The sequence below is a fragment of the Pelecanus crispus genome, chromosome 12 (genome assembly GCF_030463565.1).
Source record: "Pelecanus crispus isolate bPelCri1 chromosome 12, bPelCri1.pri, whole genome shotgun sequence".
Lineage (NCBI taxonomy): Eukaryota > Metazoa > Chordata > Aves > Pelecaniformes > Pelecanidae > Pelecanus > Pelecanus crispus.
This window is the reverse complement of record NC_134654.1, coordinates 24,813,924-24,831,516: the sequence shown is the minus strand read 5'-3', so window position 1 is coordinate 24,831,516 and position 17,593 is coordinate 24,813,924. Positions and strand designations below refer to the sequence as shown.

Here is a 17,593-nt window from a genome sequence, read left to right as displayed (position 1 = left end):
CCCCCCTCCCCGCCGCTGTCAGTCGCGTTTTGGCGCCGCCGTGCGGAGGGGGGCGGGGCACCGGAGGCGACGGGGGCCAAACTTCGCGGGAGCGGCCCCGCCTCGGGGCTCTCTGGCAGCGCGTGCCCTGCCCACCGCCGCCGACGTCACCCTCCGCGCGCGGCCGCTCCAACGGTCGCCGCCGCCCCGCCCCGGGGCCGCCGCTCCTCCCCGCGCTGCTGCCGCCGCCGGCGGCGGCTCCCCGCCGCGCTTCCCGCTCCGCCCCGCGGGGCACGGCGCCCGGATGTGGGGCCCTTCCGGGGGCGAGGCCCGCCCGCCGCCGCCCCGCCCCGCCGGGTGCCTCGCCGCCGCGGCTGCCCATGGAGGCCGAGGCCGAGGCGCGGCTCCTCTTGCAGGAGGCTCGGGAGAGCATCGAGGCGGCGCGGAGCTACCGGCGGGAGCTGGAGCAGCGGCTGCGGGGGCTGCAGCAGGCGCGGAAGCAGGTGGGGAGCGGGAGGGGACGGGGCTCTGCCGAGGCGCTGAGCGCCCGGCCCGGGCGGGGACGAGCGGCCGGGAGGCGCCCGCCGCGCCGCTCCCGCCCGCCCGGGGCTCCGCGCTTTGCCCGGGGCTCCGCGCTTTGCCCGGGGCTCCGCGCTTTGCCCGCAGCTGCCGTGCTGCGGGGTGCCCCTGGGCGGGCTTCGGCCCGGGCACCCGCTCAGCCTCCCCCCGGCCCCGGGCGCGGGGTGCCGGGCCTCGGCGAGCCTCCTCCGGGCAGCGGCGGTGCCGGGCCCTGCGCCTCTCGCCCGGAGCCCCGGGTGAGCCCTGCCCGCACCCTGCCGGGGCTGCGCTGGGGAGGGCGGAGGGCGGAGGTGGCCCCGCGGGAGCCGGGGCGGGTGGCGGCTGCGGGCCCCGCGGGTTCGGTGCGCGCTCCGGGGAAGAGGTGGGAAGCCTCAGGAGGGAAGGGCTGCGAGTTGAACTCTGTCGCTGGACCGAGCCTGATTTTCTGGGATGACAGGGAGGTCTCCTAGGCAAGAATAAAGATGTCCAAAAGGAACCACGTTTTCTAGAGTGGTTGGGATGCCAAGTCTCATTTCACAGGGAGCGTCATGCCTGTCGTCTTCCCCTCACATCTAAAAGACACCTGCCTAGGCGAGTTACGCTCCAGTTTGGTTGCTGTCCTATACTCTGCCCTCCCCGTGCACCAAACTCTGTGGGTCACGTACTCTGTGGGTCGCGTATAGGTGTTGCCAGCATTCCAGGTTAGCTGGTTTTTCTGCAGCTGTGCGCTGGAGCGAGAGGAGAGTTTTCGTTGGGACTAGTAACCCACCCACTCTGTGCTGAAGATGGATGATAAGATACGCAAATGGGGAGATTGCGGAGAGCCAGTGGAGGACTAAGCGTTAATGAGGGACTAAGCATCCTCTGAGCATTTTAGTTTTTGCAGACTAGAACCGATGCCTTGCTATCTTTGATTCAACTCTGCAAGGGGTAAATAAAGAAAAAAAACCAAAACCAAACTCAGAAAATGTTTCTGTGGTGACCTGATAATTTTTTCCGAAGCAGATTCCATTAGCATAGAAATCTGCTATAAATCTGCTAGGTTAGTGTCCTGCTGCTGAGTGAATGTGGGCGATCACTATACATTAAATTAGTCATCTTCAAAACCGCAAGCTACTTAAGAAAATGAATTGTTCCTGACTGTCTTTAATCCAAACGTTGTCATCTCAGAGTGTTGCCTGATAACTCAAAATGTGTTGAGAGGGAGCCAGTTTGCCTTTCTGCAGTGGCTGTGAGCGCTCAGTTAGCTTACCTTTCTTTCCTTTTCTTCTCTGGGGGAATTTCTTTGCTTGTGTGCATGTTTCTGTTTTCTCTCTTTCCATCTTCAGGACCACACGCTATTTTGTCCACAAAGAATTGGCCGTGCAACACACATCCAAGAATTCCCTGTGTCCAGAAGTGGTCAGTGTCTTAGACTGGGGTTCAGACAGCGGAAGCTTTGTTATTTGGGGACTGGTGGGCTGATGTGATAGGAAAAGCGCTTTAGATCACTTACGTTGCATCCTTTTCTTTCGGACCAATGGGACACGATTTTGAACAAGCTTCATGCAGCTCTGTACGTTCAGGGACTTGCATTTCCTCTTCTGCGTAGCTAGTAGGATCTGTAATTCTGAGGCCGACCTGTTGAATTTGTATCTATGTGTAATGGAGGTAACGGGCTTAGAGAAGTGAGTGTTCTGTCTTCCTCCGCCCCACCCCTTCACGAATATAAATACTTCCTTTTTTTCTCAAGCGTTGAAATAACAAGAGAAGGGAAACTGAGCTGTGTGGCAGCTGCAGAACTTCATGAATATTAGTTGAAGAGGAAATTTATTTTACCTAACCAGAGAATTTCCTGTGTTGGTTGTCTGTACTTCTAAAGATCTAGAAATTACGTGTAAGGCTGTGTGCATGTTGCAGCACTTCCTTGCGTGTGTGACTTAGAAAAGTTGTCCGTAGGGAGATGTTTGTTTCTCACTTTTGCATCTTTAGCTCAGGGATGTTCAAATGCGTTTTCTTCCCTAAAAGTCTGATTCAGCAAGTTTGCAAACATTTTAATAAGCACTTGTACAACCTTCTGTGGTCTAGTTCTTCCAGAATCAAAACAGACTTGCTGTTCACCCTGCCCTGTAACCCTGGAACACAGACAAATCAAAGGTGGCTATTTGAAGGGGAAAAAAAAAAAAAAATTAAACGAAAGCAGCTTTATGGGGATTTTAAAAATCCAGTGAAGTGCTAGGGCCTGGAAAAATGCTTCTAGGTAGTCTTCTAAAAGCCTGACACATTCTTCTTTCCAGTGAGGATTACCTGTATGTGATGGCAGAGTGTTTTTTGAACAGGATTACAGCAATTTTGGGGGGTGATGGGGAGACGACCTACAGAGCATTCATACTTTTCGAATTCCGTGATTGAAGTACATGTAATGCAGTTTGTGTTTTGCTTAGTTTTCACGCTCTTCCCCTTGTCCAGGCTAGTTTCTTTGCCTCCTTCCCGACTACACCAGTTTGTTACCTGCCAGTGGTCCTTTTTTTAAAGCTGACCTCACATGCAGCTTTTCACCAGCAGATGCAGATGAGGTGGTTCAGAAAAATAAAAGATGTGCATGGCCTTTGCCTTTATCCTGAATCCTTCTTTCCTGTGACCTGAATTTAGATCAGAGAAAGTGCAACATTGACCAGAGATGTACTTGAGCAACACTTTAATGATTTGAAAGGGACCCTGAAGAAGCTGTTGGATGAGCGACTGATGTCACTGCTGCAGGAAGTGGATGCTATAGAACAAGAGAGCATCAAACCCTTGGATGAATGCCAGAAGCTTATAGAGCACGGAGTCAGTACGGCCGATGATCTGCTCCGGGAAGGTAAGGCAGGACCCGATACTAAGTCTTAGCTCTACCTTCCAGTGTGTATGTCTCAAAGTCTGGAATGTTCCTGTTAGGATCAGTGTATTTGGCTCGTTTTGGACTTCTCTTGAACCAAATGTTAAGAAGAGGTTGAAGTTGGGTAGGTGTGGCGAAGAGCTGATCAATATTATCTCCTACAAATCCATATTTTAATATTTTGCTCTAATCCTAGGGTACACATATGTCAGTGTAGCCTCTCCGTGAGGGCACGAAGTATCTGCTTTGGAAGCATCTCACTGCAGAGATGTTCTGCACCCCTCCACACTAGGAAGAGGATTATGTCAGGCTACTTTGAAATAAAATACATCTTGGGTACCATAATAACAAAATGCCTCTGTTGGTTGAAGAGAGTTATTTGTGTCTTAATGGAATAGCAGCCGAAGTAACCGGTTTATCTTTCCTGTTACGTGTGATTATGCTCACTGTTGATGAGGAACATGAGGAGTGGAATGGCCACTGTATGGGAAAAATTTCTCCAAAAAGTCTGAGGATGAGGCAGACAAAAATAGATGTGGAATATTACTGTAAGGGCCAGTTTGTACCCTACTGATGCTAAATACCTAGTCAGAAAGGAATGTCACTCTTGACTGTTTTCCCCACACTGGAGAACCTACTGGGAGCGTGTCTGAGCCATGAGTATGTTGGCAGTTTCCTTGCATTGTTCTCGTGTCTCAACTTTAACTTTCTTTCAACATGATCTCAGTTTTGTGAACTAAAGTGCTTGGAGCAGTCTCCCATGGGTAGGAAATCTACCAGCTTCCACTCTGACGTGAGCTTTGTGCTTAAAGACCATGCTGGCTTGGTAGCTCTAGGCCTCCTGTTCAGGAGCAGTGACAATATTTAAGAATTAATTTGTCGGTGTTTTTTTCTAGCACCACAACCTCTGGGACAGCTGTTAGTCACCTTGTTTTTATTTCAAGTCTCAAGTTTCTGAATCACAGGGTGGTGGCAAAGATTGCCTGTGTTTTAGATGAGTTTCTGTCAGATCTCATGAGAACCTGACTAGCTGTGCGCTTCCTATCCCGCGGGTCACCATTCCCTCTGTAGCGGTAGAAGCATTGCTAAGTCATGTCGTCAAAATGAGCAGACGTTGCATCTGAGTCAGAAAGGAGTTAAGCCTCCACGGTTATTAAATCTCCTGCTGCCAATTATGACGTATGCTTTTCTTTAGAGATTTGTAACGTTTGTAATCCTCCATTTGGAAAAGGACTGAGCTTGCTTATGTTGTAAATTACCATAAAGTCATCAGATGGGAGAGTGGAGCGTACGTATCTGTAGGCTGAAGTGTGGGATGCTACTTTATATGGAAAGCTTATGAAAAGATTTCTGTTTATCTCCACACTTTAATGCATGGATTATTTCATTCATTATGACAATAGTTAGCATTTAGATTGTAGCAAACAGAACAATGGTTGAAATTCCTTTTTGCTTTTCAGCTCCTTCTTTTTTATTTTCTGCTCAGTGAAGGTGCCTTGCTTTTTTCTTCCTTTAAAGCAGGTGGAGAAAGTGATTAATAATTCTGATTTCTGGCATCTGACCCCAGTTCTGCTACTGAGACCTGAGGCAAATTATTACATCTGTTATGGGTGTGCCTACAGGAAGCTTTGAGAGCTTCAGAAGTTGCTAGATAGGCTTTATATTGTTAACTATAATTGTATTTTCTAGCTAAGAGTCTAGCAAAAGTGCTGAGACTGCTTCATGTTTAATTGGTTGTTCGTGTCAGAACTGGTTATTCTTTGAAGCAAAGAATGCCTTTCTTGGACGTTTTCTCATTAGGAATATTTTTACAATTTGATTCCAGGAGAGAATGCAGTCCATGGAGATGTGGGACAACAGAATGAGAAACTGTGCAGCTTTACAAAAAAAGCTTTACATATTCAGCTAGATAGGTAAGATACTGACACACCGAGGTGATCGGAGGCAGCGGCACACGCGCTCTTCCTGTACAGGGCATCTTCTCTCCTTTGAAACAAAAGCCTTCCGCTCCACTGCCTTAAAAGATTCATTTGAGGTGTTACTGTCCTGTTTGTTTCATAGACTTTCATTGGGGCTGGCAGTCACAGAATGGAGTAGTTTTCAACCTCCATATGTTCTGTAGAAATATAGGCTGTTTATTTGTGAACAATGAAACCGCTCCTTGTGGAACAGCCTGTATTTCAGAGTATTTACTGAGAAACAGACAGTCTGGTTAGGGCTGAAACACAATGTTTTCAGAGTCTTTTAAGTTTGAGATGTACATGCCAATTTCTGCAGCTGTTCTCTCTTTGCAAATCTGCAGATTCAAGTGTATGGACAAAATATGAATTTGTAGAAGCTGGCCCCTTTCATTACAGCAAACTTTCCTTTCTCAGCTTACCAGAAGTGCCCTCCTTGGTTGACGTGCCTTGTTTATCTGCCCAGCTGGATGACTGCCTTCTTACTATATTGAAAAATCAAATATTCAGACATGGAACTGTGGCATCTCGCCCACCTGTACAGCTAGAGGAATTCGTTGAGAAGCCTGGAGGTATTTTAGTCCGATGGTGTAAGGTAGGTAAAATATCCTGGGTGAAAATCATTCAGACTTTAGTTTTGTTGAAACAAACTGAAAAAGCCATTTTCATTCTGGATTATCTACTGCCTTCAGAGGAATAGTCCACTCTGGGTGTGTTGTTAGAAACTTCAGAAGAGATTTTTATGGTAATGGCCTCATTTAAAGGCAAGGTAACCTAGTGATGTTGTGGCTGGCGCTGGCAGTGACACTTGTGTGTTAGACTCTTGCTGTTGGACTGTACCTGCTCCCATCTGCAGGTAGAAAGGGCCGACACACTAGTGCACCTCTGCCTCACCATCTCCTTCCCTGTGTGTGGAAAAGTCAGGAGGGGCAGCTGAAAACACTGTTACCTCCGCTTCCCATGCTTAAGCAAGTGCTAGGTACTGGGCAAGCAGGAAACGCCTCCTTCATGTACTCTTCCCACTAAACAAATAAATAGTAGAGAGTAACCTATCTGTGATGCTGTTGTACAAACAGGACCAAGAAATTCTGGGGCGTGTGTTTCTGACAGAGGTGATTCGCACATAGCCGTTTGTGGTATGGAACCGAGTGGTTCGCTTGTGTGGCAACAGCAGCCAAATGCTCTCAGTGAGACTGAACTTCGTTGCTGGGGTGATGCTTTTGTTCCCTTTGCAGACACTTTTTGCAGACCTGGGATGAGGCTGAACCTGTTCTGTTACGCTTTTACCCCTAAACATGTTTGTGTTCTTAGGGAGATGCAGGGGATAGAAAGAAAATATTTTAATATTGGCATTAGCTAGTCAAGTAGCCTTTCTCTTCAAGACACAAAAACTTTTTGAGTCGTCGCTGCTGTGCTCTGATGTGGTTTAGCTGTTGTTGGACAGCTCTATGCTCCTTGGCAGTATTAAACAAACTTTTGTTGTTCTGGCAACAGCCAGCCATTGGTCAGCCTTTACCTTGTAAAGGATGGGGACTCGGATTATAAAACCATAGGCGCTGTTGTCACATATGGTCTGCTTTTCTGTGCTACAGAGGAGTTCCCTGAATTTGGTCATGCTTGGGGGATAGTGGAGCTTTTGGGGGGGGATGTCTCTTGACTTAGAGATGTCAAAGAGTTGGAAAACGTTCCCTGGAACAGTTTGTGAAGGGTAATAGTGAATTTCCCTTGCTGTTAAAAACTGGCACTGAATTTCTTCTGCAAATTTGTCTTCAGCTTTTGGCTGAAGGATCTTGTTATAGCTCTGCTAGATTGAAAAGCCTTCTGTTAAATGTTTCTTCTTCTATGGATACTTCTAAACTGTGAGCAAATCATTCTTATACTTCTTTGTGTATTAGCTGGTTCAGACACTGATTTTATTTTCTGTAAGGCATGCTTTCTGCTCTCTAATACCTTGTGACTCTGAATCGCCTTTGACAGCCTGCAGTAGTATCCTAATATGTGCCGCTCCAGAGGCAAAAGAAAAAAAAGAGGGTGTCCTTTATTAATGTAATAAATGTTTCTCTAGGTGGATGATGACTTCATACCACAAGATTACAGACTGCAATATCGTAAGAGTACTGCCAATCACTTTGAAGATGTATATGTCGGCTCGGAGACAGAGTTCATAGTGCTTCATATTGACCCTAATGTCGATTACCAGTTCAGAGTCTGTGCCCGAGGAGATGGACGGCAAGAGTGGAGTCCGTGGAGTGTTCCTCAGATCGGCCGTACCACGCTAGTTCCCCATGGTACCGTTTCGTTGCCGTTCAACTTAAGCCTGTGTCATCAGTGCAGCACTCCTGAAGGTCTATAGCTGAATGACTTATGGAGCTGCTTTTTGTGTGATGATGGGGTGTCCTTAGCTGTGATGTGTGTGGGTAATGTATGATGAACGGTCCTTTCATCCTAGAATTTATTCTTTGCTTCGTAGTGTGAGTAGTAGTGAGCCTTGCCAGCAGGTAGCTCACTGCTTAGCCTTGGAAAGCAGCAATGAGCCAGAAGGGAGGCATTTTTTTTCCCTTGTCCCTCACCCCTACCTAAGCGTTGTTTGATGACCTACAGTCACATAACAAGCTCTTATTCTGGAGAGAGAAAAAACCCTAAATTTTCTCTTCACTTGCAAATTTTTAAGGGCAGTGGGTCATGAAGGTTTTCCTTTGCCGACAATACGACTTTGCAGGGGCCTGCAGCAAAGTGAAATTCTGGTGAACCCTGTGAGCTGGGAAGTATTTTTTGTAATTGCAAATGATTTGAAAAAGATATCTCTCCATCAGAAGATGACAAAACCAGCCCCTGTTCTTAACATAGCTTAAGCTTCATATGAGGTAAACTGAGTGGACGTTGCGACTGACTTTATTTTGCACAAACAGTGGCTGGTCTAGTTGAGGTTCATGCTGCTTTTTTTTTTTTTCTTTGAAGAATGGACAACTGGTTTGGAGGGATACAGCTTGAGCAGTCGAAGAAACATAGCACTTCGAAATGATTCTCAGTCGTGCGGTGTGCTCTACTCCAAAGCTCCTACTTATTTCTGTGGGCAAACATTAACATTCAGGCAAGTACTTTCTGGGTAGCTGTTGTCTGCGGCATCTCCTGTGAACCAAGCTTCCTTCTCTAATCCGTTACATTTGAATTGTATGTAAACCGGAGTCATGATGCACGTTTGAGTTTTGCATCAGCTCAGTCCCAGTCAAGGTAGCGTGTCTGTGTGAAGTCTGAACTTCCTTCTCTTTACTTCTACTTCCTGGCTCTTTAGGAAAACACCTCATGTTTTTCTAAGACCTGCATCTGTCCAAAACAGAGATGAGTGAACTCCTGAGGGATGGTAAAATATAGCATGCTGAGCAGATCTGTGGAATGTTGAACTTCCTTGAGTTTTGTAGCAGCTGTTACTGGCTGGTCAGAAGTCAGTGGAGGCTCGCCATTGATTCTTTTTAAGCTTGGGTCAGTGGGCTTTTTCCTTCCCAGACTATGCACATGCTTCGATGACTTTGGACGTGAAAACATTGTATGTGCTGCTGGGACAGGTAAGGATGGCAGTCTGGCACTGATGTCTTTAACATCTGAGGTAGTTAGTGGTGATCAGACTACTGCTTGAAACTGGCATTAGAAACTCTCAAGTGGAGAAGGGATCTTGTGAAATTCAAGCTTTTCATTTGACACAGAATGCGATTAAAAACCTTGGCGGCTTTGCTGCCTGTAGTCCTATCCCTGAGATGATGCTGTTTAACGGGGTATGAGGAATATCCTTGTCCATATGTCAGTTGTAATTACAGACCTCAGAGACTCTGAAGCTTTATTCCATCTTTCCCTTGTTAAATAAAACTACTTGCAGTACAGTAGGTAACCCCCAAAGGCAATTTAAGGGGGTTGTTAAACATATTTTTGTAACGTATTCCATGGTGTTTCATTTCTCCCTTCCTGATAATGAATTATCTTAACTTTAGATGGTTGTAGTATGAGGATGTATTCAGTTGCCCTGTCTGAGAAGGGATAAAAAGATCTAAAGCTTTCATTTGAAATCTGTTGCTAGATTTAACATCTCTTGGCTCAGAAAAGCCTGTGAAATTAAAGGCACAACTTTGAGGTTTCCCTTGGTTCTCTTTCAGACCAATGCCTTTTATCTTTTTTAATTGGTAACACATGAAAATCTTTTGCTTTACATTCTGGTAAAGTGGACTCTTCTCCAAGAGGAGATTGTTTCAGGATGGCAGAGCAGTAACAAGTACATGTCCACAAGAACTGTAATGACATGAATCTTAAGATTGAAGACGACCTCAAAAATCGGTTGTGTTCCTCTTCCAAGGTCCAAGAGTAGCTTCCTGTTTGAAAGTGTGTGAGATTTTCCTGAGCAGGGAGATGTAGTACTTGGCGCTTGGCTTTTTCCATCTGTTGAAACAGGAGTGTACTCACAAGGGGATAAGCAGCTTGCGGAGCCAACCAAAGAAGCAAGGTTCACGTTACAGATGTTTGTGAAGCAGCTTTTATTCCTCTTGTGCGCTCAGGACACAGGCATACCTCATCGGTGAACAGTGAAGCTGTGATAAATGCAGTGCTTTGTATCTGCTTTTTAAAGGTAGGCTGCTTTAGTTACCCTCTGAGGTGAGGCATTTGGATGAGTTGTAGGAAAACATCGTTGCTTTAAGTCGAGACTCCTCCTGTTTGTTTGCAGCCTTCAGGGAGTTGTCCTTAGGAAAGGGAAGGTTTCTCCACAGCGACCTGCTCTGCAGCTGTCTCTAAAGCTTTTGCTTGCAGTGGGGAGCCACAGTCAGTCTGGCCAGGCCAGTGATTTGGGATCATCCAGCAGACGCCCTGTGAAGATTGTGCTGACTTTGTCAGGAACCCACCACAGCTCTACTGACAGCTATTACAAAGGAAGCGCATGTGCTCACCCACAGATTTACTTCTCTCTGCTCTGCAAGTGGTGGTGGTTGAACCGGTTTAGTGTCTATGCTGCAGTGACAGAGGCAAGGTTCTGCTCTGCAGCATTGGAAGTGGTGAGAAGGGATTTGAGCAGTGTCCCACTGAGCATTGTTCCTACCACATATTCTGCGGGCTTTTTAATAAAATTTTAAGTTCCGGGGATCACAGAGGCTGGAGAATAACTTTGTTTATGTGATAGGAAAAATGAGCCTAGTAAAGCGAAGCTTAGGAGATTGTGCAGTGGTGTTCTGTACCGTACTTGGGCTCTTTGTCTTGGGCTTGTTACTAATTGCTGAAAAATCAAAACCTAGTAAGGAAAGGAATGGTGATCTATACCAGACCTTGGCCCTCTTCCCTATGAATGCAAGAGGAGGAAAGCCACTGCAGAATTATAGGTTGGCTGTTGTCGTGGGTGCTGGGGTTGTGCTTCCTGGTTATGGTGAGGAAGGTTTGGCTCTTCCCTACTTTGCGTTAGCATGCGGCCCAGCCCGCCCTCTTGGAGTAAGGGCAGCGGTGTAGCGAGGGTAGCCCTGACGCTGGAAGGCCCGGGTGTGACGAATACAGAAGCGCATGATGAAAAATGCAGCCTCAGCCTGGGCTCGGTGCGGGTGCCACGGAGAGCGCTGAACCTAAAATGCTCAGCTGGTCCTAGAGTGACTCCTGTGTAAACGCGCCCACTCGGGGTGCGGTGTCGCTGCAGCGTGTCCTGTTACTTGCTTGATATTTTTTTCTTCCTGCTGCTGCTGGTCCAGGTTACCTTGACAGTGCTCTGCAAAAAAGGTCCATATAAATGAGCAAGTGTGGATACAGATTGACATGATAGAATTCCTACTTTACAATGGGTTTATAGTTACGCATTTTTGGTCATTCTTGTGACTGGACAAACACTTATTTCCAGTGCAAAACTCAAGAAAGGCTCTCTTAACGAGGGATGGAATGAGTTAATGTTACCTAAGCACAAAGGCTTTACCTCTCAAGTTTCCAGATAAATAGCTATAAAGCCTCACCAGTAACTCGGGCAGAGTTTAAAATCTAAAGTAGAGTATCAAAATGAATTTGAAATCTCATTCAAAGTTGTTTTGGGAAAACATTGTGGATCCCTTCTAAATTAAAAGCTGCTTGGAGATTTTTTTTTTCCTTTCCTTTGCTTTACAGTACAAGGCTTTTGCTATCTTAGTGATGTTCCCAGGGGACTGAGAAACCTAACAGAGCGCAAAAGTAAAACATGGTTCCAATTTTATCTTCCCTGTTTGTCTTGAGAGAGTTAACCCATTGTGTGCCAGTCTACCGCCCAGTTTAATTTCCAGTTCTTAAAAGCCTCTGCTGAAGTTTTTCGGTTTGGCAACAACCAAGTATCAGTGCTGCTCTTTGTCTCAAGCTGTAATGAAAATAACCGCTGTTTTACTTTCTAGAAAAGACCATCTGAGTTTCCTGAGTCACTCAGGCGCTCTCTGAAGTATGATTTAGCACCTTTGAGAGATGGCAGTACAAGAGAAAGGGCTCAAATGCAGACGAGCCCTTCAGTACACAAACTGCAGCCTCGCTCAGCTGCTAGGGCCCGAGGGGAACTGCATCCCACGCCGTTTGCACAACTTGTTTGCTTTTTCTTTGGAGATTCTTTCCCGGGACCAAACATTCTAAATGCTACTGAGCAAAAGCCAGACTTGTAAATGCTGTTCTAGGCATTGTTTTTAATATCCAATTTGCACCAAGCTGATTTATTAAAAAAAAAAACAAACCAAACAAAAAAACCCCATACACCTTCAAACCCAACAACCCACCACCGCCAAAACACATCAACCTTCCACCCTCTACCCCTTTACAGCAGAATGTAGCAGGGCTCAGAAAAACCCGTTCTAGTCATGCTCATTAAATACTTGCTGAAACTACAGCCGTCTTGCCCCGTAATACATGATGTTCACCAGTAATCTGGTATAGAAGATGGTGGTTTTGTGCATATTGATTGTTTCAGACAACTAGAAATAATTTCAAAAGACTCTTAAGCTGTGACAGCGGAAAATTTTATTCAATAGCAGTGAAGGTTTGTGGGAAGCTGATTTAATTTTTGTACAGATTAATAGTTAGAGCACTGGTGGGTGGAGCTGTCAGGAAAGCCGGTGGGACTTTTGGTCACTCAGCAGCGCTCTCCCCAGAAGGTTGGAGGAATTTGTTGGAAAGCCCTGGAGCACAGTACAGAGGTCTGCTATGGCAGGGTATTACTGTCTGGACTTCATTGTATGTTTTGATTTAAAGCTTCAGGGTTTGACTTAACTTTTTGCTTGGTAGAATTGAAACCGTGGGACAGCCAGACAGACGAGACAGCCTAGGCGTGTGTGTGGAGCAGCAGAACGGCTATGATTCTTTGCAGCGGGATAAAGCTGTGTGCATTAGCACAAACGGTGAGTCTGAATCACATCAGTGAAGAATGTGGGTTTTCCCCCCCTCTTTTTTTCCCCCCCTCTTTTTTTCCCCCCCTCTTTTTTTCCCCCCCTCTTTTTTTCCCCCCCTCTTTTTTTCCCCCCCTCTTTTTTTCCCCCCCTCTTTTTTTCCCCCCCTCTTTTTTTCCCCCCCTCTTTTTTTCCCCCCCTCTTTTTTTCCCCCCCTCTTTTTTTCCCCCCCTCTTTTTTTCCCCCCCTCTTTTTTTCCCCCCCTCTTTTTTTCCCCCCCTCTTTTTTTCCCCCCCTCTTTTTTTCCCCCCCTCTTTTTTTCCCCCCTCTTTTTTTCCCCCCTCTTTTTTTTCCCCCCCTCTTTTTTTTCCCCCCCTCTTTTTTTTCCCCCCCTCTTTTTTTTCCCCCCCTCTTTTTTTCCCCCCCTCTTTTTTTTCCCCCCCTCTTTTTTTTCCCCCCCTCTTTTTTTTCCCCCCCTCTTTTTTTTCCCCCCCTCTTTTTTTTCCCCCCTCTTTTTTCTTGATTTTTTCCTGATTTTTTTCTCCTCTTTTTTCTTGATTTTTTCCTTTTTTTTTTGTTTTTCTTGCTTTTCCTTTGTTTTTTCCTTTTTTTTTTTTTCCTTGGGTTTTTCCCTTTTTTTTTTTTTCCTTTCCTTCCCAAAACCCATAGCCCCTGGTTCTTTATATCCCTGGCTCACATACAAGCAACTTCATCCCCCTGTTATGTACTTGCTGCTTGTGCAGTTCAGATCTTTGGTGAGATCACAGATCTCCTTTTCCTGCTTGCAGTTATTGCAGCCTGTTTGCTGTGACAAAAAGGAACGTGGCAGGGTTGCTTTCCATTTCTATTTGCCTGAAAAAAAATAGGGAGACATAGTATGGTGTGTTAGTATGTACAGAAAGTGAGAAGTAACGTTTGATATCTTGACTGTTTCAGGGGCAGTATTTGTAAATGGAAAAGAGATGACAAACCAACTGCCTGCTGTTACTTCTGGATCGACTGTGACGTTTGACATGGAAGTTGTGCAGTTAGGGCCTTCCAGCAATGAGGGAGGAGCCTTCAAGCTTAGAGTAACCATCAGCTCTAACAACAGAGAAGTGGTCTTTGACTGGGTACTTGATCAATGCTGTGTCTCTTTGTATTTTGGATGTTCATTTTCATACCCAGGCTGGAAAGTTTTGGTGTTTTAGCAGTGAGAGAAGGGATTTTTGTTCTTGCTATGAAGTGTAATGTTACAACCTGGGTTTCCAGCTGTTTGACATCAACAATCTGTTACCAAAACCTGTCTTTAAACTACTTGAACTCCCATTATATTGTACTTCCTACTGGATTCATTTCAAAACATAATTGTGAAACATTGGATTTGTTACTCTGGAAAAAGTTAGAAACAGGCATTTGTGTAGGCAAATTAATTTAAGCAGTCCGTAAGACCTTTCCCTTTTTTCCTCCAGACTTGATTTTTGTCAGTATTTCATTGTACTCTAGTCTCAGGGTACGTGTGTTGTGTGGAATTAACTTTGCTTAATGCTGCTGTTCTGTGAAATAAGCCTGTAAATGTTTAAGGAGGTGGGGGGGGGGTGGGTGGTAATGGACCAAAGTTTTATTTATACCACTCAGAAAGAGCGAAGTATTTAGAGCAGTGATGCCCTGCTATGCTTCTGTGTACACAATGCTGCCTTCATAGTATGAACGGATAGCGGGTTCTGCATGCAACAGCAATTTCTTCCACACATGGTACTGTTTGTTCCTCCAGAGCAAGGATGTCTGAGCCATAATGTCTGTTTAAATATGTAGCCGGTCTGTTAACGTCTCGCTTAAGTGCCTTATTTCCAGGTATTTCTTGAACTGTTTCCTGCATTGTCAGTTGGAATGTATTTTCTAGAGCAGCTGCATGGTGATGCTTCCATCAACTTAACGCAGATGCTTGCCTCAAACTAGACCAATACCTAGAGCAGGACGGTTATCCTTACCTGCTCTAATGTCTTCCCTCGTTACAATTGACTGTGTAGTCTATGTCAGCGCAAGTCTTAGCGATTCCGTACTTAGGCACGACATGCAGATGGCAGCCGTGATTCCTCACAGAGCCCTTTTAAGACTTAGACAACCTTCTTTCTATTGGCCAACAAGAGAGACAAGGGAAGTGCTGTTCTGACGTGCAGGATTCCTGGAAATCCCAGCTAACTGCCTGGGAACACTTGCATTCACGTGCAATAGTGCGGGTTTGTGGTCCAAGCGCTGGGGCTGGACTAGGCCTCCCAAGCAAGCTGGGACTGCTGCTGGAGATCACCTTGGGACATAACGGAGATGGGCTTCGGGGGTCGGCTTAAGGCAGACCCCCTGGCACAGACTTCACCTGCGGGGGTCAAAATGGAGCAGACGGTGGTAATTTAGCTCTCCTCCATGTAGCAGGATGGGATAAGAAATTATTACGAGTTAATTGACTTTGAATTCAGAAGTTACAGAAAAGTTACCACTATTTCCCCTAAGGAGCAACTAAGATTTAGAATGAGCTTATCAAAGAGAGCCTACTCCTGGTCAAAAGATTGCAATGCTACTGGATTTAAAGAATATTTTCAAGCAGCGCTCACTGAGGGCCTTAAAAGGGACTTTCTTACCTCAAGTTCAATTAAAATTAAATATATTTTAGCATGTTAGAACCGCAATATTTTTATAAAACCTAGACAATCATTCTGCCCTTTTTTCTTCAGTGTTAACGTGCTACATTAGCTGTCTATGCTAGCATAAAAACCTTAATTGACATTGGATTACTCTGCCCCATACTCACATTGTCAGTACAAAAAATTAGTCACCTGCCTGCATTTTTTTTCCCCCAAGCATCTGTAGTAGGGGTACATGGACTTTAGAAGAGAAGAATGGCAGTTGATATTTATACCATTTACAAGGAAAAAAACTTGTGACGAGATTCAGATGGATGCAAAGAACTTGCACACGGTAGAGTTGGTTGGAATTTACTGTAAGACATGAAGTGAGGAAGACTGGACACCTGCAGGTCAGATAATCCAGTGTTAGCAACAAAAAGCCTGCAGGATTCTGGTTTTCAAGCTTAACTATTGCACCGTTAGGGAGTAAGAGAATACTAGCTTATCCTGCACTTTCAGTGTTCCTTTGAATTATCCTGTGAAGGGTATCTTCAATAACTTTTTAAGTATGGTTCTTTTCCTGTAGCCGAGACGGTTCAGTAGATGATCGAACAGCACCAGTCTTGTTTAGAGAGGGTCAGGCGGGCACGCCAGCTAGCAGCTGACTTAAACCTTGCTCCCCTTAGTAGTGCTGGTAATTTTACTTCAACACTTCAGGTGTCAGGTACTAGTTGTAACTTAGTACTTTTGCCATATGGAAACTAAAATTGTGACTATCTACACTTCTGAGGTACCGATGGGTCCGGTACCTTTTCACCTGCTTTTGGAGCAGCTAGTCAGCCTGTTGATCCTGCAGGCTATTTACTTGCATATTGGAAAAGAAAGCTTACGCCTTGAATTCAGGTACTTCCAGAGATGGGGATGCCTCGTCAGTTTGTTCAGAACGTACAAAGCAGCTTGAGATGACTGTGAAGGGCCGCAGGAGGCTCCTGCTGCTCCCCTGAGAGCTGAGGATGGCAATAGAAGAAAGTTTTTTCTGACTTCAGTCTTTAGCTGTATGTCAAACCAGGGCAGCTTGCCAGTGTTAGGTTGGTTTTTTGGTGGTGTTTTGTGGTGGGTTTTTGTTCTTTTTTTTTTAAACAGCATAAGCCTAGCTGTCCAAATTGCAACTTAGGTACTGTTCAGCCACCTCTTAGAGCTGCACCTTTTAAACCTGGGAGGGGTGAAGAGTCTCAGGGCAAGAGACCCGAGCAATAAAGTAAAATAAAGTATGCGAAGAATCAGAAAAGGCTTGAATTAAAGAGGCTGAAATTCTGTTCTTCCACAGCTGAGTTCAGCTAGAGAGAGAACTTGACACTTCCTTTACAATTTTTCACCTCTAGCTATTGGAGCCTTGCAAGCAACAGTGTTAATTGCTTATGGAATCCAATCCTGAAAGTTGTTCTCTTAAGCTAGTACATTCACTTACCTCAACTAAGACTTATGTGTCAAGTGAAATTTGAATTTTTTTAAATAAAGTTTTATCCCTCAACTGTGTATGGTCCAGTAAATTATTTATTGGGGCATAAAGCTGAGCATCACCGCATTCCTCAAACAAGAACATAAAAATGTATTCTACAGCACTACAGCCATCTTTAAGAGCTTGTCCTTTTTTTATTTATTTTTTATCTTCTGTCCCTCTGAAGTCCCAATTTTTTTCCAGGTTTCCCACTTGTGCACTTTTATTTCCTGCTGAAGTTTAGATGTTAACTGGTATCTCTTGCAGAAATAATAATTTTCCTTCTTTTTTTAAAAATTAGTTACAGCATCTGTAAACCACTTTCCTCTATATTCCATCACAGCTCATTTGTCTCTATTTTAATGCAACTGTGAGGAGCTGGGAACAGTAAATGGTGCAACTCTCATACATACTAGTTTTTGGCCACCATTACTGAGCAAGAAGCAGAGGTATTTAATCCCCTTCAAATAAGTTCATGTTCAACTAACACACAGCTTTGCTTTAGTCCCTTAGTTCTGCTTTACCTGCAGCCTGTTCCATGTCCTTGGTCTCTTCTAAAGGAAAAAGAACTTGTGAAACCAGTAAATAAGGGTGCTGACATGGTAGCTTCCTCTCATAAATCCACCATTCATATGAAGAACCTTCTTCATGATGAGATGCGGAGCGTATCTCCTAGAGTGCATCTTCAGCATGAAATCAAGCCACTTCAGCAGATTCCAGTCACGGCAGGCAGACTTACCTACTGTGGTCAAAGCTCTCGTCTTCTTGTGTGATACCATGCAGGATCCGATTTGTAA

The 17,593-nt window shown here is 45.2% G+C and overlaps 1 protein-coding gene across 1 annotated transcript; it reads left to right on the top strand.

Annotated features, from left to right (window-relative positions):
- The first annotated feature begins 359 nt into the window (after window positions 1-359).
- On the top strand, window positions 360-16,810 carry CRLF3 (cytokine receptor like factor 3). Its single transcript, XM_075719809.1, has 8 exons — window positions 360-482; window positions 3,169-3,376; window positions 5,220-5,307; window positions 5,770-5,947; window positions 7,418-7,640; window positions 8,311-8,443; window positions 12,598-12,710; window positions 13,635-16,810. The coding sequence occupies exons 1-8, from the start codon at window positions 360-362 to the stop codon at window positions 13,886-13,888; spliced, it is 1,320 nt and encodes a 439-aa protein (XP_075575924.1). The 3' UTR covers window positions 13,889-16,810.
- Window positions 16,811-17,593: the final 783 nt, after the last annotated feature.

Coding starts and splice junctions, on each gene's coding strand:
- CRLF3 (XM_075719809.1), top strand. CDS start 360: ATGGAGGCCGAGGCCGAGGCGCGGCTCCTCTTGCAGGAGGCTCGGGAG. Junction 8,444..12,597: donor GGGCAAACATTAACATTCAG/GCAAGTACTTTC, acceptor TTTGCTTGGTAG/AATTGAAACCGTGGGACAGC. Junction 12,711..13,634: donor TGTGTGCATTAGCACAAACG/GTGAGTCTGAAT, acceptor TGACTGTTTCAG/GGGCAGTATTTGTAAATGGA.